This window comes from Eutrema salsugineum, unplaced genomic scaffold (assembly GCF_000478725.1).
Source record: "Eutrema salsugineum unplaced genomic scaffold, Eutsalg1_0 scaffold_3, whole genome shotgun sequence".
Classification (NCBI taxonomy): domain Eukaryota; kingdom Viridiplantae; phylum Streptophyta; class Magnoliopsida; order Brassicales; family Brassicaceae; genus Eutrema; species Eutrema salsugineum.
The window spans coordinates 1236123-1256519 of NW_006256756.1; the positions used below are offsets into that span (position 1 = coordinate 1236123).

At 37.1% G+C, this 20397-nt stretch overlaps 7 protein-coding genes across 8 annotated transcripts; 5 read left to right on the forward strand and 2 right to left on the reverse strand.

Annotated features, from left to right (window-relative positions):
* Positions 1-813: 813 nt before the first annotated feature.
* On the forward strand, positions 814-3481 carry LOC18015208 (NADH dehydrogenase [ubiquinone] flavoprotein 2, mitochondrial). The gene is made up of 10 exons (XM_006396407.2): positions 814-981; positions 1071-1103; positions 1206-1271; positions 1979-2095; positions 2290-2367; positions 2459-2564; positions 2676-2722; positions 2802-2879; positions 2996-3061; positions 3174-3481. Exons 1-10 carry the CDS (start codon positions 913-915, stop codon positions 3279-3281), a joined length of 768 nt encoding a protein of 255 aa, XP_006396470.1. The 5' UTR covers positions 814-912; the 3' UTR covers positions 3282-3481.
* A 225-nt stretch (positions 3482-3706) lies between these two features.
* Positions 3707-6859, reverse strand: LOC18014815 (transcription factor UNE12). 2 transcript variants are annotated; one of them, XM_006396409.2, is made up of 7 exons: positions 6314-6859; positions 5674-5796; positions 5423-5488; positions 5227-5292; positions 4492-4572; positions 4046-4404; positions 3707-3888 (listed from the first exon to the last, which is right to left on the reverse strand). In XM_006396409.2, the coding sequence occupies exons 1-6, from the start codon at positions 6674-6676 to the stop codon at positions 4171-4173; spliced, it is 933 nt and encodes a 310-aa protein (XP_006396472.1). In that variant the 5' UTR covers positions 6677-6859; the 3' UTR covers positions 3707-3888; positions 4046-4170. The 2 variants fall into 2 exon arrangements, with proteins under 2 accessions (XP_006396472.1, XP_006396471.1); XM_006396408.2 differs by having other exon boundaries at positions 3707-3932.
* A 1013-nt stretch (positions 6860-7872) lies between these two features.
* LOC18014896 (MLO-like protein 1) lies at positions 7873-11305 on the forward strand. The gene is made up of 12 exons (XM_006396410.2): positions 7873-8226; positions 8798-9042; positions 9142-9258; positions 9344-9404; positions 9527-9624; positions 9710-9784; positions 9867-10005; positions 10105-10145; positions 10250-10459; positions 10543-10610; positions 10697-10757; positions 10844-11305. The coding sequence occupies exons 1-12, from the start codon at positions 8046-8048 to the stop codon at positions 11096-11098; spliced, it is 1551 nt and encodes a 516-aa protein (XP_006396473.1). The 5' UTR covers positions 7873-8045; the 3' UTR covers positions 11099-11305.
* Positions 11306-11536: 231 nt separating this feature from the next.
* Positions 11537-13254, forward strand: LOC18014897 (tryptophan synthase alpha chain). Its single transcript, XM_006396413.2, has 8 exons — positions 11537-11685; positions 11787-11933; positions 12010-12075; positions 12205-12313; positions 12465-12541; positions 12627-12704; positions 12802-12939; positions 13025-13254. Exons 1-8 carry the CDS (start codon positions 11611-11613, stop codon positions 13160-13162), a joined length of 828 nt encoding a protein of 275 aa, XP_006396476.1. The 5' UTR covers positions 11537-11610; the 3' UTR covers positions 13163-13254.
* LOC18014828 (V-type proton ATPase subunit F) lies at positions 13180-15363 on the reverse strand. The gene is made up of 5 exons (XM_006396412.2): positions 15229-15363; positions 15007-15079; positions 14272-14353; positions 13929-14011; positions 13180-13523 (listed from the first exon to the last, which is right to left on the reverse strand). Exons 2-5 carry the CDS (start codon positions 15067-15069, stop codon positions 13365-13367), a joined length of 387 nt encoding a protein of 128 aa, XP_006396475.1. The 5' UTR covers positions 15070-15079; positions 15229-15363; the 3' UTR covers positions 13180-13364.
* A 204-nt stretch (positions 15364-15567) lies between these two features.
* LOC18014827 (probable serine/threonine-protein kinase At1g01540) lies at positions 15568-17397 on the forward strand. Its single transcript, XM_006396414.2, has one exon. The coding sequence runs from the start codon at positions 15622-15624 to the stop codon at positions 17122-17124; it is 1503 nt and encodes a 500-aa protein (XP_006396477.1). The 5' UTR covers positions 15568-15621; the 3' UTR covers positions 17125-17397.
* A 517-nt stretch (positions 17398-17914) lies between these two features.
* On the forward strand, positions 17915-20219 carry LOC18014842 (basic leucine zipper 10). Its single transcript, XM_006396415.2, has 7 exons — positions 17915-18363; positions 18473-18554; positions 18952-19138; positions 19223-19298; positions 19378-19503; positions 19580-19938; positions 20045-20219. Exons 1-7 carry the CDS (start codon positions 17956-17958, stop codon positions 20064-20066), a joined length of 1260 nt encoding a protein of 419 aa, XP_006396478.1. The 5' UTR covers positions 17915-17955; the 3' UTR covers positions 20067-20219.
* Positions 20220-20397: the final 178 nt, after the last annotated feature.

Sequence of the window (20397 nt, forward strand, 5' to 3'; positions counted from 1 at the left end):
TCAATCCAATGTGTTAATGAAATACATTATACATATTTGGCATTTGATTGATAAACTTGTGTAGATTGAACATCAATAAATCTATCATATCTGATATACATAGGCCGGTTTGAATTTCGTAATTATCCATACTTTTCTATCCTTTTTTCTTTGTCAACAAACCTCCTACATTAAATCAAGTTTGATAGGTATTGCAGTTGTATGTTTTCTCGTTTTCTTATAATTTATTGGTAGTTTGGTACTGATACGGTGACAAACTAAATGGGGCCTCTTCTTTTTTTCATGTGATTATACAAGTTCCACACCTTAAAGACGATGGATTTATAGATTCATAAAATCATATACAAACACCAATCTTCAAAAAAATTTGCCAAAAAATAAAAAAAAAAGAAATCAGGCACAACAGGCCAATAGGGTATAGAGAAGACAAAAGCTAACGAGAGTTAAAAAAATTTCACCAACAAAGATCTCATAAAAAAGCCAGGAAAAATGACTAATGGCTGCATAAGATTGACGGTGTTCATCTACTAAACAATAAGAGAAACACCTATATCTAGATTTTCATTCTTCCATTTCTACTGTACCCACATGCTCCTTTGCAAACTGCACCCGGTCTGGTGCTTTCCTCACACGTGGGAAAAAAAAATTATCGAATATCAAATAATTCATCTTTTTTTTTGAGAAATGGGTCTTTTAACACTTAAATATGTTGGCCCGTATGAGTCTGACCTTTTATAAAAAATACCCAAATTTATACCCAATTATGAAGTGGACTCAGGCCCAAAGTACTCTGTAGTCAATATTGCGCCAGGTGATGATAGTGAGTCTAGCTCCTCCTTGGTATCTCTGGTTCTTCTTCTTCCTCAGATCAAAAAGCCTCGTGCCTCTCTCGTTTTCTCTAAGTTCTCGAAAATGCTGGCTAGGCTTGCTGCTAAGCGTCTTCTCGAGATCCGTCAAGTTTTCCGCCAACCACCCTCGCAGGTACCTCTTGATTTTTCTGCTTCTCTCGGATTTCTCCGGCGTTCCCGATCTCATCCTCGCTTTGATTTTGTTCCGTTTCTATCTTACAGGCGTCTCGTAGCTTATCGACAGCCTTAAACTACGTGAGTGTTGGATATTTTCGTTGATCTATTCTTTAATTTTTTCGCTTTTCTATTTTCGTTATAAGGTAATCTGATTTTTGTTGTTGTTTTGATTACTCGTAGCACCTCGATTCTCCTGATAACAAACCCGATCTTCCATGGGAGTTTTCAGAGGCAAACAAATCTAAGGTCAGTGAATGTATCGCTTCTTGCTGTGATAATGAAGAAAATTTACAACGTGTTGAACGAATTGGGAATTTTTCCAGTATGTATTTGAACTCGTTTCGTTCTGTAGATTGTTGTCACCTTAGTTAATATCCGGGGGATTGTGTTTAGAACAGTAAATGTAGAAATAAGTTATTTTCTTACGGGAAAATGTTGGAATCTTTAGGGCAACTAACCTATTGATTAAAGATCAAAGACCAGAAAATACGTTTCAGATACTTCTTATTATCCTTTTATATAGAGCATAAGGAGTTTATGAATGTCTCTCTGGAGTTGAGGAAAACAAATCCCAACTAAGACAGTCTTTTGGCTTCTGAAGTTCTGGCTAGGCATCATTATTCTGTAGAAAGTATGCTTAAACGGCAAAGACTGCGCTTTTCTAATACTTTCGAGTCCCTTTAAATTCTTTGAAATCGCTATCTAGGAACTGATTTAAGGGAGAGTCAAGCATTATGTTCCGAGTAAGAGGTCCAAATGAACTACTATTGTGGCAGAAATACTGTCAGGAAATTATTCTGTGGAGTAAAAATACTAAGAAATTTTTGTGCATTTGGTTCCTGTTTACTGCAGCCGTTATGTCTGGCTGCAGTAATCTTGCACAGAAAGTGAACTCTGTTTCCTCATGCATCCAGATATTCTTGGCATTCTAATGTTTGGTCCAAACTCTGTAGGTTAAGGAGATACTCTCTTACTATCCATCAAACTACAAGCAGTCTGCAGTTATTCCTCTTCTAGATCTTGCACAACAACAGCATGGAGGCTGGCTCCCTGTTTCAGCAATGAATGCGGTATGTTTTAGTTTAAAGAATTTCAGAGTTACTCTTAGCAAATGAAATGATTGTGAGTTTGTCTTTCTAGTTATCTACTTTTTTCTCACATTTTTCGCTTTTGTTTGAATTTCTGTAGTTCTTTGGTTCCTTTTTAATACAGCATCAGTTGATATGATTTTACGACCAACATAACAATAAAACGAATCTTACAGGTTGCTAAAGTTATAGAGGTTGCTCCTATCCGTGTGTATGAGGTTGCTACATTTTATTCAATGTTCAACAGGGCAAAGGTAAGAAGTAGCTCTTACTACTCACACACTCAAGTTCTACTATACTCGTCAAAACAAAGATTGCACACTCATTTTTCATTTTCTCTTACAGGTTGGAAAGTACCACCTCCTAGTTTGTGGGACAACACCTTGCATGATCCGTGGTTCACGAGAGATTGAATCAGCTTTGTTAGACCATTTGGGAGTGAAACGTGGTGGTAAAGCTCTATAATGACCTTTCATCAGTGAAAAACGAAAAACGACCTTTCATACACAATCATACGGTGATATGCAGTCATATAAATCTTTGGTCTTCTGTTTGTTTGCAGAAGTCACAAAGGATGGTTTATTCTCTGTTGGAGAGATGGAATGCATGGTATGGATTTCGCATCACCTCTTTACTTTGCTGATTTGTTGGAGACAATGTAGATCTCATGTATTTGATTTTGTTACAGGGATGTTGTGTTAATGCACCCATGATCACTGTGGCAGACTATTCCAATGGATCAGAAGGATATACGTATAACTATTTCGTATGTCAAAATCGTCAATAACATTTTTGTTTCTCCCGCGTTATCTTCCTTTCATTTGTATCTCAAGATGACAAGATGAAAATGTTATTTACAATATCTTATGCTACAATACACAGGAAGATGTTACACCTGAGAAAGTCGTAGAGATTGTTGAAAAGCTGAGGAAAGGAGAAAAGCCACCGGTAAGACACTTAACTAACCCATTGCATTTGGATACTTTTCTGATGGTCTTCTCGTACTATTGAAATTGCATATCCAGTCATATAAGGGTCATTATGTAAATCTTTGTTTCAGCATGGAACTCAAAATCCGAAGAGGATCATGTGTGGACCAGAAGGAGGAAACACGACACTGCTCGGCGAGCCGAAGCCACCGCAATTTCGTGATCTTGACGCTTGCTAAAAGCTAAGTTTTATGTGGTTTAATAACGCAAAAGGCTATAGTGATGTTTGAAGCCTATAGCATCAAATTGAGTTTGCATAATCTCTTTGTAGTCTTCTTGGTTGTGGAATTTAGACCCCCCATTTTAAAAACCAATGGCCAAAAGCGTCCTATTTTGTTATTGTCTCATTTCAAGACACATGTGAAATCGTTGTAATAAATACTTGTATGCGTTTCTTCTACAAGGCCAAAATTTTCGAAATTAAAAGAAAAAATAAATTTTAGTTGGCAGAAATCAATCAAAGAATTTCGTGAAAGGGGCTTTGAAGTTTTTTTTTTTTAGAAGGTTAAAAACTCATTTCAAAAATTGAAAAAGCATCATCACATCATCGTCATTTTGTTCCAAAAACTTGATTTTTATAAGGCAATGTTCACCAAAGATGGTTAATAGAGGGAACTCACAATTTTATTTGATTACTTTATCACTCCAATTCATACAAAATAAAATAAGGAATAATACAAATTCATATATTTATATTTTTTTCAATTTGTACATAAACACAACAGGTCCCACAACTTCCCACTACTACTACTAAATACCCCTTCAAGCTCCTTCCTCAACCTCCCACTAGAGTCATGGAAACAAAAAAAGAAGCTTTCATCAAAGTCCACCTATAAATAAAGTTAAAATGATTATTTTAATCAAGTGAGCTTTTTGACAAATTCTCCCTTCTACTACAAATCCTACATTGATACTATCTCCAAAGCTTTTTTACTTTTTTTACCTTTCAATGAGAACAAAGATGTGGTGTGGGAAGGAGAGATGAATCAGCAAGACACCAGAGTCAAGTAGCAGTAGAAAGCAAAAGCCATGTTGAATTTCTGTACAAACCCCATACTTGCACAAATCCTACGGTGGAGGATTCGTCTCAGGCTTAACCACTGAAGATGTATCCGGAGGCTGAGAATGGTAAATCGCCATAGCCAACGAGATTGGCATCATACAAAGAGCCTTAGATTGGAGAAGCTGCATCGCAGCTCCAACATTTTCTTCCATCAATTTAGCCACTTGACGTTCAGTACCATCATTGGACCATTTCTCCCAAGCAGGTTGCGGAGTTCTTCCACCGTCACTCGTTTCATCCTATTCCATATTATAATTCACCAGTTTGAATCAAAACCCATCACTAAAGTTTTGATATTTTCTTCATAAAAAGATCTTTTTTTTTACCTCAACTGATGATGACAAAGGCATATCAGTAACAAGTGGAGCAACTGCGCCGGCTCCACCAAGACGACTCATGCTCAAAACCTACCAAAGTTGACCCAAAGAGAGATATAAATCATCATTCAAAGGGATAAGTTTTGATCCCATGAAAATTTTTAAAAAAGTTTTTTTCTTTAGATGAGCATGGAAGATTTCACAAGAAACACATAAAATAATTAAAAGATTTTATTATCTTATCAGAGATCCATCATTGCATACTATTTCTTTAGTGTCTCCATTATCTTTTAAAGTAAAGGGAGACTTCCTTTTTCGCTTGCGAGAGCTTTAAGCAACCGACTGCATTTTTTTTAAATAAAAAGCATTTGATCTAGCAGATTATATTATAAATGGGAGCATGATGATTATACTTGATGTTTTAATATGGTATTATAATCCTAATCCGTGATTAGCCTCCATATGAAACAGAACAAAAAGTGTAAAGAGACTAAATGCCAAAGGAAACAAAAGCATTTTAATCTTGTTTATTCTTTACCACATTAAAAAATCAATCTAATCAGATTGAAATTTGGTTGAAGAGTAGGTAATGGTGGGACCATAACTAAGACCAAAAATCCATCCGGAGAATTTAACATCACTTAATAACTTCAAAGACAGTTTTTTTTTTAAGATCTCTAATCCTATGAACAAACAAGAAAGAAAACAAAACGGCTAGTTTGAGATTAAGACTGGTTAAATTACCTTAACTTGGAGTCTTAGAAACTTTACATAATCCACAATTTCATCGATCATAGCAGCTCTATCTGTCTGCAAAGGAAGGAAGAGAAAAACATTAAGTGTGAAACCTTTAAGAACTTCAAAATAACAGAAATGAGACATTATTCCCAAGCCTGAAAATTTTATTTTACAGGTGAGGATTAGGGAGAAAGATACCGACCTTGTTCACAGTAGGTACAAGTTCCTGCAACGCCCTGATCCGTTCTGCTATTCTTTCCCTACGTAGCTGTGGCAAAGTTAAAAGCTTTCAGCTTTACTCATCTATAAAAACACGATGATGACGTTTTTCTCACTCGAAACAAATGAAGCCTACATCTTTCAACTACTTGATGTATATAATCTTTCAACTACTTGATGTATATCACAAGGAAATACATAAGAAAATCTAAAGTAAAGTGTATCAAACTTTACCCGTTCAGCGATGCTATGTGGATCAGTAGCCTGACCACGCCTAGCTCGAACCCTAGGACGGATTGATGTAGGCTGATGTGGCGCCGATGGAGCTGGCTGTTGCATCGGCTGCCCATGGTAAACCTACCAACAACACATAAGACGTTAGAATGGATGAAGAATCAAACTATTTACACAAGAATTGACGCCATAAGTTGTAAAGGAAATGAAAGCAGTTTCAGCATAATATCAGTTTTAACTAACGAATTGTAAAGAAAACATTTACTGAACCGTAAGGGGGAAATGATACGACTAAGACCTTTAAGAACACTCATATAACCAAGTTAGACAACAACATCAACTAGTGCAAAAATTTCCCAATGAGAAACAAAAGCTATGTAGGAAAAAAAAACTCAAATTGGGTTCTACTAAACAAACCAAAACCTGTTAGATTCAACAAGTCTTGAGCCAAAATACCACCAACAACAGTGCTAAAAACCTAAACTTTACATCTATAATCTTAAGTAATCCCAAAGACTACCTTTATTTTTATGATTTCAACTACTTACCATAGAAAGACAAAAAAAAACAAAAAAACAAAAAGTTGCCAAAAATGTTAAAAAGAGGAGAGATTAAAATCTAAACCAAGAACTTAACCTACAGGTTTCATAGAAGAGCATCGATTATCAACAACATCATCTGAGAATCGTTTCCCACTTCCATGACCTCCTTCAGGTCTAAGAAAGCCAGGTCCTTTCCCTTGGTCGAGACTTAAACCTAGAGGAAACATCTGATTGTGAAATCCAGTTGGTCCACTTCCTCCTAACCCAGCCATGTGACTTCCTTCGTCGCCGGAACCCAACTGCAGCATCATCGGCGGTGCTCCTCCGCCTAATCCACCGTCTACTCCAGATAAACCGGCGGCGGAAGATGCTGAGAAGTTAGGAAGACCAAGGATGTGCTCGAAGAAATCATCAGAAGGTGTTTGGTCAGAAAGGTTCTCGTGAGGGTTGTTACCAGCCATTGGTTTGAGTAAAAGAAATGGGATTTTTGACTCGAACGAGTCACGATGAGTTACGATTAGCGAGTTCTAACCTTCAAAGAGGAAATCTACATGCGAAAAGCTATGATTTTTATTTTATTTTTTTAATTTGTTTGGTTGATTGATGCTTTAAAACGAATGAGGACGAAGAAGACAGAGACGAGAAAGGAGCAGAAGAAAAGTGTAAACTTTATGCTCTGTTTATAAAAATTGTCTTTTCGCAAAAGGACCTTGCTTTTTCGGATTATTTCACTTTTGCCATTCTCTTCTAACCTTCCAGAAACAATAATTAAATGGGCTGGGCTTTTCCCAAATGGGTCTTCTTTTTATTTATATTCTAAACATGGGCCTTCTTTTTAATTTATTCTTCGTAGTATTATCCGCGCTAATTCGGACAACAGTTTGGTTTCTCTGATTAGAGCTGAGTTGGCAATTGACATTTGACACATGCATGAATCGACCGCGACCTCTGTCTCGGACAAGTGAAATATATAAAATTAATTATAAATCTATAATCGGCCATGTTAATCGTTGAATGACAGGCATTGTAAGATAAACTAATTATAATACAACAAAATAAAATTTTAATTTAGTTCTAAACATATCTCCAAAAAAACAAAAATCTTCCAAAAAGAACTATAAATTTAGGATTGTGAGGGGGGTTTTATATGAATAATTTGGACTGTCACTTTTTTTTGAATATTTTAATAAAACCTTAATTTGGACTGTCACGTTGTTATCAAGTTTTTACCGTTTAATGCAGAGCTTACATTTAGTTCGTTAAAGAACCTAGTGGGCAGCGAATAAGTATTTTTACATAGTTTTCATATAAAAGTTAGAACTATAGACTTAAAAAGAAACAGAGTTTGAAATTTGGGAAACCAAAAAGAAAGGGAATAGAGTATATAGTATGATTTATTAACAGATTAATTGATTGATTACGAGTGTGAATGCAACGCGGAATAGAAACGAATAATGTGGAAACTGGAAAGTTAAAAACGCGTTTCCTAATTTTCCGCATTATTAGAAAATAGAGTAACAAAAAAAGGAAGGGATAACAAATTAGCATTTATTCATTTCTATGTCTGGTTATAATTTACATGAAACCTCATAGATTTTTACCATTAAAAAATTATGATGCTGACAAATCAAGAAAATATAATTGTCACTCAGACAAATCTTCTCACTCATTTCATCTTCTTCTCTTTCTCGAATTTGTCTTTGCAGTGGTAGAGAGAAGATTCTTCCTTGTCCCGTTTTTGTTCTCAGATCGAACTTCCTTTCTGGAATTTTTTCTCTTTTCTTTCCTTTTCTTATAACTAAAGAGAAATTCCGGGGAAAAAACTGAGAAATGGGTCACGGAGGAGAAGGTGTGTCGCTTGAATTTACTCCGACGTGGGTCGTCGCCGGAGTTTGTACGGTAATCGTCGCGATTTCTCTTGCGGTGGAGCGTTTGCTTCATCATTTCGGTACTGTTCTTAAGAAGAAGAAGCAAAAACCCCTTTACGAAGCCCTTCAAAAGGTTAAAGAAGGTACACATACACACAAAAATTCCTTTTTTTCTTCTTCTTCTTTCATTGTGAGTGGGTTCCACAGATCTTTTTCGTGTGATTCTTTTGGGGAACAGTGATTAATTTCGATCGAATTGTTGTTCGTCAGTTTTGTTTTTTTCTGGATTCGATAAATGAAACAGTGTTATAACTTCTTAAGGTTCTTAGTTTATAACTTCTGCAAATAAATTCTGCATAGTTTCTCGCTTAAAACCAAGTTTTTGTTAGCTTCGTTACCAATTCGATGCCTTATTTTTGGACCACATGTTTGATAATATCTTTAGTGAATTGTGACTGCATCAGATTATAAGCACTTCGAGTCTTAAAGTTCGAAATTTTACTACTTTTAAAGGTTCTTATTTATAAAATCTGTAGAGAGGTTGTTCCCTTTTGATGTATGCATAGTTTCTCACTTAAACCAAGCTTTTGTTACTTACGGATTCGATGCCTTATTATTGGACCAAATGTTTGATAATATCTTTAGTGAAATGTGGCTGTATCAGATCATAAGCAGCTCGCGTCTTAAAAGTTTGAATCTTTTTGGGGATTGCAGAGTTGATGTTGTTAGGGTTCATATCGTTGCTACTGACGGTGTTCCAAGGATTCATCTCCAAATTCTGTGTGAATGAGGATGTGCTTATGCATATGCTTCCATGTTCAAAGGATGCTAAACTTGAAGCTGAACATAAAAACGTAACAGCAACAGAACATTTTCAGACTTTTCTTCCTATTGTTGGAACCACTAGGCGTTTACTGGCTGAACATGCTGCTGCTGCAGCTGGTTACTGTAGCCAAAAGGTCAGTTTATAATACCTCTAGGGATCTTGATAATCTTGTTAGGTGTTCTCTTGCTAATACTTTACTTCCCGTCCTCTTTTTGTGCTTTTTGTTTTGCAGGGTAAAGTACCACTGCTTTCTCTTGAGGCGTTGCACCATCTACATATCTTCATCTTCGTCCTCGCGATATCCCATGTCACGTTTTGTGCTCTCACCGTTGTGTTTGGAAGCACGAGGGTGAGTTCCATATTCGTCTGTTGTTTAATGCAAATTTCTCATGTTTGAAACCTTGATTGATTCATGTTTTCTGTGTTTTATGCAGATTCACCAATGGAAGAAATGGGAAGATATGATTGCAGACGAGAGTTTTGACCCTGAAGCAGGTAATCAATTGTACGAGTTTTTTTTTTTCTTGCATTTTACCAGATTTATACACAAAATTCATATGAAGATGCTAGCCTAATCTTGTATGCATTTATTTGGTTATTTGCTGTGCCTTGTGCAGCTCTTAAGAAAAGAAGGGTTACTCATGTACACAACCATGCTTTTATCAAAGAGCATTTTCTCGGCATTGGTAAAGATTCAGTTATCCTTGGATGGACGGTATGATATTTACAAGTACAGTGCTTGATTTTATTTCGATTATTTGTCCTTTGGAACTATACCTGAATGTTGAGACTATGTACAGCAATCATTTTGCAAGCAATTCTATGGATCTGTGACGAAATCAGATTACGTGACCTTGCGCCTTGGTTTCATTATGGTAAATCTTGATCGTTTTAAAAGTTGCAAATTTCAAAGCTTTGTTTTGATCATTTAGACTAACATCTATCTTGTCTATACAGACGCATTGTAAGGCAAACCCCAAGCTTAATTTCCACAAGTACATGATGCGTGCTCTTGAGGATGATTTTAAACAAGTAGTTGGTATTAGTTGGTATCTTTGGATCTTCGTCGTCATCTTCTTGCTGCTAAATATTAATGGTATGCATCACAAGATTTTCTTACGTCTAGTTTCGATCTAAATGAAATGAAATACTTACATTTTCAAATATATTGACGCTACATTTCTGTATCTTGCAGGATGGCACACGTATTTCTGGATAGCATTCATTCCCTTCATTGTGAGTCCATTGTTTTTTTTCCCCATTTTGTTTACTTAGAATGTGCTCAATCTTCTTTTCGTTAAACTAAATTTTGTCCTTTTTTGTACTTTGAAATATTGAAGCTGCTTATTGCTGTGGGAGCAAAGTTGGAGCATGTGATTTCACAGTTAGCTCACGAAGTTGCAGAGAAACATGTAGCAATTGAAGGAGAGTTAGTGGTGAAACCATCAGATGAGCATTTCTGGTTCAGCAAACCACAAGTTGTTCTCTACTTGATTCATTTTATCCTCTTCCAAAATGCTTTCGAGATTGCGTTTTTCTTTTGGATTTGGGTAAGTCAAGACAGATTCTTTTTGATAAAAATAAACTTCCAGATTCACCTGACATGATTTAGACTGATAAGTATACTTTGTAGGTTACATATGGCTTTGACTCATGCATTATGGGGCAGGTGAGATACATTGTTCCAAGATTGGTTATCGGGTAAGCTAAAAAGATTTGAATTTTCTCTCATGTTGTTTCGTTGAACACATCTCGGCTTTTACTTATATCTTTCTTCTTCTCTGTAGGGTCTTCATTCAAGTGCTCTGTAGTTACAGTACACTGCCTCTTTACGCCATTGTCTCACAGGTAAAAGCTTCAGAATCTTTTGGTTTGGTTTTTTTTTTCCGAAATTTGTCTGAAAAGCTCATCATCCTCTTCTTATGTTACAACAGATGGGAAGTAACTTCAAGAAAGCTATCTTCGAGAAGAATGTGCAGGTTGGTCTTGTTGGTTGGGCACAGAAAGTGAAGAACAAGAGAGACCTAAAAACTGCAGCTAGTAATGGGAACGAAGGAAGCTCTCAAGGTGGTTCTGGTTCTGGTGGTATTGGTGCAGGTTTTGCAGGAATCCAGCTCAGCAAATTAACAAAAAACAACGCAGGGGACAAACAAAATGAAAATGAGATTACACCTGATCATAACAATTGAGTAGTGATAATTATCCTTCTTTGAGAAGGCTCATCATCAGATTTTAGCTTCAAGGTCCGGTTTTATTGTTTTACGTAAACCATAGTGACTCGATTTGTTTTTGTTTGTTTACAAAGTTTACCATTATTTTGAGTTGTATATGTATATTGTTTGGTAACATTGTAGGGAGGGTGTTCAATGTAGTTTTTCAGTTGGATTCCGGTTCAATTATATTGGTTTTGGACGTAAACCAAATATTGTACTCGAGATACTTTAAGCCTAGTATCAGCATCAATTGCAACTACTCAAAATCCCAAAAACCAAAAACCAAAAACCAAAAACCATTCAAACATTCATTCTCTTGGTTTTGGTATTAAGTAAAGAAAACCAAAGCAATCTACAGATCGGTTTATGTTGCTTCGGTTATGGAAACAAAACCGGAGGTAAGATCACATTGGCCGGGTCAAAATCAAATCAAAGACAACACTAGTGGCGCTAGTGGCGACATCCATTTTCTTCTTCGAAAGCTGCCAATGGATCTTCTCAAGAATCCTCCCGCAACAGTGGGTTTATCAGAGACTTTCGCTAGGTTAAAGTCACAAGGCAAAGTAAGCAAACTCTCTTCATTCCCTAGTCTTTCAATTTTGTTCTCATTCGTTGTACTTACACATTCTGATCTGTGTTGAAATCAAAAATGGGTTTTTTTTAGGTGGCTCTGATTCCATATATCACAGCTGGTGATCCAGATCTTTCCACAACAGCAAAAGCTCTAAAATTTCTTGACTCTTGTGGCTCCGACATCATCGAACTTGGTGTTCCATACTCTGATCCATTAGCTGATGGCCCAGCAATCCAGGTTCGATCTATCAAAACCCGCACAATTTAGTTATCTTCTCAAGAATCTTAAAACCTTCTCTTTTCTCTGTTTTTAGGCTGCTGCGAGACGTTCTTTGCTTAAAGGAACCAACTTTAACTCCATTATCTCTATGCTTAAAGAGGTGTGTGTGTGTGTGTGGTTTTGTTTACTTTATAGATGATGATTTATGAGATTGCAACTCTCAATGTTGAGTAAATTGTGAACTTGATACTATTGGTTTTTAAAAATTGACTCTTTCCAAATTTCTCAGGTTATTCCTCAGCTATCTTGTCCAATTGCATTGTTTACGTATTACAACCCGATCCTGCGCCGAGGAATCGACAACTACATGACTATTATCAAAAATGCTGGAGTTCATGGTACTTTGACTTTTGCAAGTTTTCTCTTTTTAAGTATAACGCTTATGCTGTGTTTCAGAGCTTACTTTCCTCACCATTTGCTTCCTTTTATTCTTGGTTCCTGTCTTATCTACTTTAACAGTTTATTACATAACATGGTGTCTCTTCATAGGGCTTCTTGTTCCTGATGTTCCACTCGAAGAGACTGAGACTTTGCGGAACGAGGCTCAAAGGCATCAAATTGAACTTGTATGTGTTCTTCTTTCTTAAGATAGCATCGTTCGTAGCAAACTGTTTCCTTCCCTTTGTCAATCTTTACTATGTTGTCGTTAAGGTACTGCTCACAACACCCACAACCCCGAAAGAACGAATGAACGCCATTGTTGAAGCATCTGAAGGATTTATCTATCTCGTAAGAATCACAGTTTTGCGACTCTTTTAGATCAGTAAATGGTGCATGTACCTTTCTTCTTCTTATGCGTGAATGTTGTTATCCGAGCTCTTTTCAGGTAAGTTCAGTAGGAGTTACAGGCACGAGAGAGTCTGTTAATGAACAAGTTCAATCTCTTTTACAACAAATCAAAGTTGCCACAAGCAAGCCAGTCGCGGTTGGATTTGGCATATCAAAACCTGAGCATGTGAAACAGGTTTGGCTGCACATACACTGAATTAGCAAATATCTTGACAATGGGATGTGTTGTTAATTTAACTCAGTTTATTTAAACATTACAGGTAGCTGAATGGGGAGCAGACGGAGTCATTGTAGGTAGCGCGATGGTTAAGATACTTGGAGAGGCTGAATCACCTGAGCAAGGACTTAAGGAGCTTGAAGTCTTCACTAAATCTTTGAAGTCTGCTCTTGTCTCTTGAATACACAATTTGTTCTCTTAATTGAATACAAAAGAACCAGATGGTGTTACCATTTCTTCATAATAAATATAACATCCATCTCCAAATAAAAATCAAAGAGATACATTATTTATTGTAAAATGTTTGGGTTCCGAAGCTGAAAGACAAGATGTCAAAAACAAACAATTGATATAGGCTCAGCAAGCTTGCAAAACACATGTATTTAACGCTGTGACACGGATTCCGCAGAGAAGAGGTACTTGACACGGGAGAGAACTGAATCATGAGCAGGATCATAGGGATGGTCCTTGGAAGGGATCTCCAGAATTGCAGGAACTGGCTTGTTGTAGCTATCCACCAAGAACCGAATCATATTGGCAACCTACATAAATGGAATTTTCTCATCATGTTTTTGATACTAAAGAAAGAACCAGACTTTAACGAAGTTTACAGCACATAGAAATAGAGCTATTTCAAACTCATAAATGATAAGTCTCAAAGGGCTGATGCAAAGTGGTCTCATCTTATGTTTCTTCACACATTTGGATCCAATAATACTAATATTGCTGGGAACAAGATATCAAAAACTACCCCACAATAAACAGTAACTTTTGATCCGTGATTAAAAGAGTGCAAACAAGGAGGATATTCAATAATGGCAGTAAACATAAAGGGCTCAATCAGTACAAGCCATGACTTCTTTGATAACGACACAAATAACACCGCACAGACACAAGAGTTATTAATTGTTAATATAACTTTACGAGTATTCTGTGAAAGCACTTACATATTGGCTGATGAGGACGATAGCAATATCATCCCTCGTTGAGAACTCCTTGAAAGCATCCTCAATTTGTCTAACAGTTGTCTCTAAAAGACAAAAAAAATTAAGAAAGAAAGGGAAAAATCAATTAATTTTGAAGCCTAGACGGTAATTATACATTTCTACAGAAATAGAAGTTATGAAAGTTTTATCTCCTAACAAGACCGCATGAAACTGATTTGATGGAATATTTCAACTAACTTGATTTTATCAAAAGTGATACCAATTTGAGGTAAGTGACACAACTTGATACATGACTGAAAGATTATCTTCCCTAAAGATCATTATTATGAGTTCAAAAACATACTCGAATCCACGATGAGGTAATTTGTCTTCCTCCTTATGTCAACATTACCAACTCCAGCCATCAAAAATCCAACCACAGTGTCCTGTACACAACATTTTAGACGAGTAGATTGCTAAGGGCTAAACAAACGGATAGTTTTAAACAAATCTGGCACCAATTGACAAAAACAATTGATGTACAAAGGAATAATTTGCAAGTTCAGTCTAAAAAAAAGAGAGTAGACATAGTTTTCTGGTAACTTGATAGAATACCATTGCGTAAATCCAATTTTATGCCACAACCGTTGAAATTAACCCAAAAAAAAAAAGAATTTCTTTGCTATTCAAAGATAATACAGTTTCTAGGAAGAACTTAAGGAGACTTCTACTCCATAGTTTCCTGATTCGTGCATCAGGTGGAATCATCATTCAGTGATATTAGATCAGATCATCTGGAGAATTTTGGTCTGATCCAAAATCGAGAAAAGCACAGAACTACGAAAATGCTATCTAGGGCGTGAACCCGAGTACCAAAACGATTACACATTTCACAAACAAATCCAAGGTCAAGCAATTTACGGATGGAAAAATCTATACCCACTACGCATTGATTTAGTTCAGATCACATCTCAGAGATTTCAAACTCAACCAGAAGATCTAATGGAAAATCAACAGATTCCAAAGAAATCAAAACCACCGAAACTCAAATCAACAGAAAGATATAAAAAGATAAGTTTTTTTTTAGTAGCGATATTACCTCATCGGCGATCATTGCGATGAGGGCAGAGTTGCGAGCAGGGATCGAAGTTCTCCCAGCCATATTGATTCAACTACAGAAGAAAGAGAAGAACCCAGAAGAAAATTCAATCCAAGCGATGACAATTATCGAAATTGGGGAGAAACCCTAACCAATTCCTGATCTGAGATCGGGAAAAAAGCTTTAAAGATGGAAAAGAAGCTCTTAGATTTCAATCATTACCTCCTTTCTCTGTTTCTCCTCGTTCTTCGATTTGATTGATAGATAGATTCGTAATCAGACTCAAAGACCACGCTCACAAAAAAAAAAAAAACCTGAAGTCAGAACGCCATCCAAATTACTATAGTACCCCTACTCGGAACTTAATAACGGTACTACCCTCTAATAATAATTGCTCTTCAACAGTAAAAATGGCAAAAGTGTAATATATTACTAAAATAATGGTGGGGGTAACGATATGAGTGCAAGTCGCATCAAAGCCAGCTTGCCTTTTCAGGGGTAGTTTCGTCTTCTTCTTATCTCTTTCTTGTCTCTACTTGAGAAAAACCTCTGTAATATGTGAAGCAGAACAAAGCAAAAATATCCAGAGAGAGAGAGAGAGAAGAGTGAGCTGCAATGGCGGATTCTCACTCTCTCAACAATCAGCTCTCTAGAATTACTTCTATTTTCGGTTTACGTTTATGGGTTGTTCTCGGCGTTTGCGTTGGAGCCGCAATCGTTCTTTTACTGTTTGTTATCTCCCTCTGGTTCATTTACAGACGGAGCAACAACAACAAGTCCCTTGATTCTTCATCTAAATCGAACCATACAATCGTCCCCATGGTTTCTAAGGAGATCCAAGAGATTCGGGTCGACCCATCTCGACCTAATTTCAACCCAACTCAACCCGACCCAACTCCAGAGACTGTGGCTAACCACCGAGAAGACGATACCAAAATCCACATAGAAATCGGGAAAGATCATCGGATTTCGTACCCGGAGCGAGGAGGTTGGACCGGTTCTGGGTCCGGGTCCGGGTCGGGTGATCAGGGTTTATCGTCGGGCTCGGGTCCTGAGGTTTCTCATTTAGGCTGGGGACATTGGTACACGTTAAGAGAGCTCGAGCTTTCTACAAATGGATTCTCCGACGAGAATGTGATCGGACAAGGAGGATACGGGATTGTGTACAGAGGTGTACTTGAGGACAAATCAATGGTGGCTATAAAGAATCTGCTCAACAACAGAGGACAAGCTGAGAAAGAATTCAAAGTCGAAGTCGAAGCTATTGGACGAGTGAGACACAAGAATCTGGTGAGATTGCTTGGTTATTGTGTTGAAGGAGCTCATAGGATGTTAGTTTACGAATACGTTGATAATGGCAACTTAGAACAATGGCTTCACGGTGATGGATTGGGATCAAAGAGTCCTCTTACTTGGGAGATTAGAATGAACATTGTTCTTGGAACAGCTAAAGGGTTGATGTATTTACACGAAGGTCTCGAGCCTAAAGTTGTTCACCGCGACATCAAATCAAGTAATATCTTGCTTGACAAGCAATGGAACGCGAAAGTTTCCGACTTTGGGCTAGCTAAGCTCTTGGGTTCGGAGATGAGCTATGTGACTACTCGTGTGATGGGCACGTTTGGGTACGTGGCTCCTGAATACGCGAGTACAGGGATGTTGAATGAGAGGAGCGATGTTTATAGCTTCGGTGTTCTTGTTATGGAGATGATTTCAGGGAGGAGTCCTGTGGATTATAGCCGGCCTCAAGGAGAAGTGAATCTTGTGGAATGGTTGAAGAGAATGGTGTCGAATCGAGATGCGGAAGGAGTTTTGGATCCGAGGATGATGGAGAAACCGTCGTTGAGGTCATTGAAGCGTACCCTTTTGGTAGCTTTAAGATGTGTTGATCCCAATGCTCAAAAGAGACCAAAGATGGGTCATATCATTCACATGCTTGAAGCTGAGGACTTAGTCGCTAGAGATGATCGGAGAAACTCCAAAGGAGGAGGAGGAGGAAGAGGAGATCAGGGAATGTCACCACGGAAGACGAATGTGAATGAATCAGAGGATGAGAGTGTTAATTTCGCTCTGGTCAACAATGACCATTTAGCTCTGCAGAAGATGGAGAATCAGTAAAAGAGATAAGCTTTTGCATTATAATTTTTGTTAACTATATTTAGAAGTTTTTTCTTGTGTGTATGTGTGTAGATTCTAGTAATATTACAAAAGTTAAAATGTGGTTTGAAAAAGAAAACCTATATATTTTTTTTTTGTTTCACTAGGTGAGGTGAGGACTCTGTTGTAATATAGCCTAAATATTGATTTGTTTGTTATATTTGTGGTCTCCTTTTTGTATGAAGGACTTTTAATTTATGTTTATCAAAATAAACAGAGCGTGAATTCCATAAATTTGTTATGTTTAGAAGTTTTATTATTGTTGTGTGGATTATTGTACTTTTGATTAATGGTTTTTTTTTCTTTAGGTGGGAACTCTATTGTAAACTTGTAATAAAGCCAAAAATAGTGATTTGTTTGGTTTGGTGACATTTTTTCAAGGTCTTCTGGTTTATGTTTTCAAAAGGAAAAAAAAAAGAGAGACTAATTTCCATAGATCTAAGTGATTAATGTATGATTTGGTTATCTTTCTATCGAAAGATTTATGGACATCACACCAATAAATATTTTAAAAACTATTCAAACTTCTATTGCAGACGTCAAAAAAATATTGATAAATATTTTAAAAACTATTCAAACTTCTATTGCAGACGTAAAAAAAAACAAAAAAATTGTCTATTTAATATCTTACGTTAAAAAGAAAATGTATTTATGTATTTTCTACTACGTATTTGTATACAGAATATTCTTTTGTAAGTGGACCTAAATGCAAATAGGCAAGACCCGACAAAGGAATCAGAAAGTAGAAAACACACAAAAAAGTGAAGAACAAGAGAGCGAGAGGAGGAAGAGATGAACAGTATCTTCTCGATTGACGATTTTTCCGATCCCTTTTGGGAAGCACCTCCGCCTCTTAATTCGAACCCGGCGAAGGTTGTTACGGCGGAGGAAGTTAGCCAGAGTCAGTCCGAATGGACTTTCGAGATGTTTCTCGAAGAGATTTCATCGTCGGTGAGCTCGGAGCCAGTGGGAAACAACAACGCGATCGTCGGAGTTTCGTCGGCGCAATCTCTTCCTTCTGTTTCGGGACAGAATGATTTCGAGGAAGACAGTCGATTCCGCCGCGATCGTCACGATCGCGATTCGGGAAATCGGGATTACGCTCCGCCACCATCGACGGTGATTGTTCATTCCGATGATTACCATCGCGTTCTTAAGAACAAGCTTGAAACTGAGTGCGCTACTGTTGTAGCTCTTAGGGTTCGATTTCCTTCTCTTTTTATAGTTATCTATGTGTGCAATTTTGTGCGTTTCTATTGCCGTAAGAAGATCTGAATCTCAAGCTCTGTTTGTTTTCTCTGTTGCGCAGACTGGGTCTGTTAAGCCTGAAGATTCGTCTACTTCTCCTGAAACTCAATTTCAACCAGCTCAATCCAGTCCTCTTGCTCAAGGTAAAGAGCTTTATTTTGTAACTTCCTTGTTATCATCTTATTATAGTTTGTCACTTACTTTCACTGTGGATGAGCCAAGATAATCCTACAGATTCGTATCTTTATTCTATTTTCTTCTATGAACGTTGTAAATTTGATACCAAGTTAAGGAATTGTACTGTGGAAATGGAAAATGGTTCTTTAGAGAAGCCAGTGAACCAATTCAAGACTCATTGAACAACTTTTGTAATCATTGGGATTGAGACCAATAAGATTGGGATTGAGATGGATTCTGGTGGTTAGCTCAATATTTCTTTTACAGGGGCGGCTTAATGTGGCAAATCATTGTATTGAATCTACGATTTCTCTTTCAGATGCCTCTTTTGAGTCTTACGCATGGCCTTATTAATCATGGTAGGTTCTTTGATGACACCTGGGGAACTTGGTGTCTCTTCTTCATCACCGGCTGAGCTGAAAAAAACTGGTGTACTAGCAAAGCAGGTTACGAGTGGATCATCGAGAGAATATTCTGATGATGATGACCTTGATGAAGAGAATGAAACCACTGGTTCCTTGAAGCCAGAGGACGTAAAAAAATCTAGAAGGTAAAGATTCCTTTTTTCTCCAATTACTTGTCTTTTGATGTTTATCTTCACAGTGAAACAGTTTTGGAACCTTGTTCGTTGTAGGATGCTGTCAAATCGAGAGTCAGCTAGGCGATCTAGAAGGAGAAAGCAGGAGCAAACAAGTGATCTCGAAACACAGGTTTCATACCTATACCCTCTCAACCACTTTATTTTTTGTGTCGAAGAATACTAATGAGATCTAATTTCTAATTTGATAGGTTAATGAGCTAAAGGGTGAACATTCATCACTTCTGAGGCAACTTAGCAACATGAACCACAAGTATGATGACGCTGCTGTTGGCAATAGAATACTAAAAGCTGACATTGAGACATTAAGAGCAAAGGTAAGAACACTTTCAATACATTTCCTAACTATCCTTTTTACGAGCTACATTATTGTTATTTCCATGTTATGTAAAGGTGAAAATGGCGGAAGAAACCGTTAAGAGAGTAACGGGAATGAATCCGATGCTTCTCGGGAGATCAAACGGACATAGCAATAACAACAGAATGCCATTAACTGGTAACAATAGGATGGATTCTTCTTGCATTCCAGCTTTTCAACCACAATCAAACCTAAACCATTTGCCAAATCCCAACATTGGAATTCCAGCGATTCTACCTCCAAGGCTAGGAAACAATTTCGTTGCTCCTCCTTCCTTAAACTCCCAAACTAACTCTCAGTTGCAGAGAATAAGAAATTCACAAAATCACCATGTTGCTCCAACAAGCACAAACCCGTATGGCTGGAATACTGAACCTCAGAACGATTCTGCATGGTAAGCTAAAATGGCTCTTTTCAAACAATTAAAAAGCTTTTAAGTTCTATGATCCATGTTTTATGCATATAGGATTTTTATTCCCCTTTTTATGCTCATTTTACAGGCCGAAAAAATGCGTGGACTGAAACAAGAAGCGGGTTTCGCGTTTGTATTGATCTCTCATTGTATGTTTTATAAGTTATGAAAAACACAGTCTCATGGCTTATACAGTCTGTCTCGTAAGTTGTAAAAAATACAAGATTCTTAATAAGAGAATCGTCTTTCTATTTAAAGCTTAATAACAGAGTGGGATATCTGCTTTTATCCAATTAAAAAAAGAAAGGTCAAATGATATCCCACGTGACTTTTCTAATTATTCCTCTCATTAAATTCCGACAACCTCGGCGACTTCCGTGGTAGATCGATCAAGCAACCACATTTTCTGTTTCAGAAAAAAAGAAAAAAGAAACAGAGGAG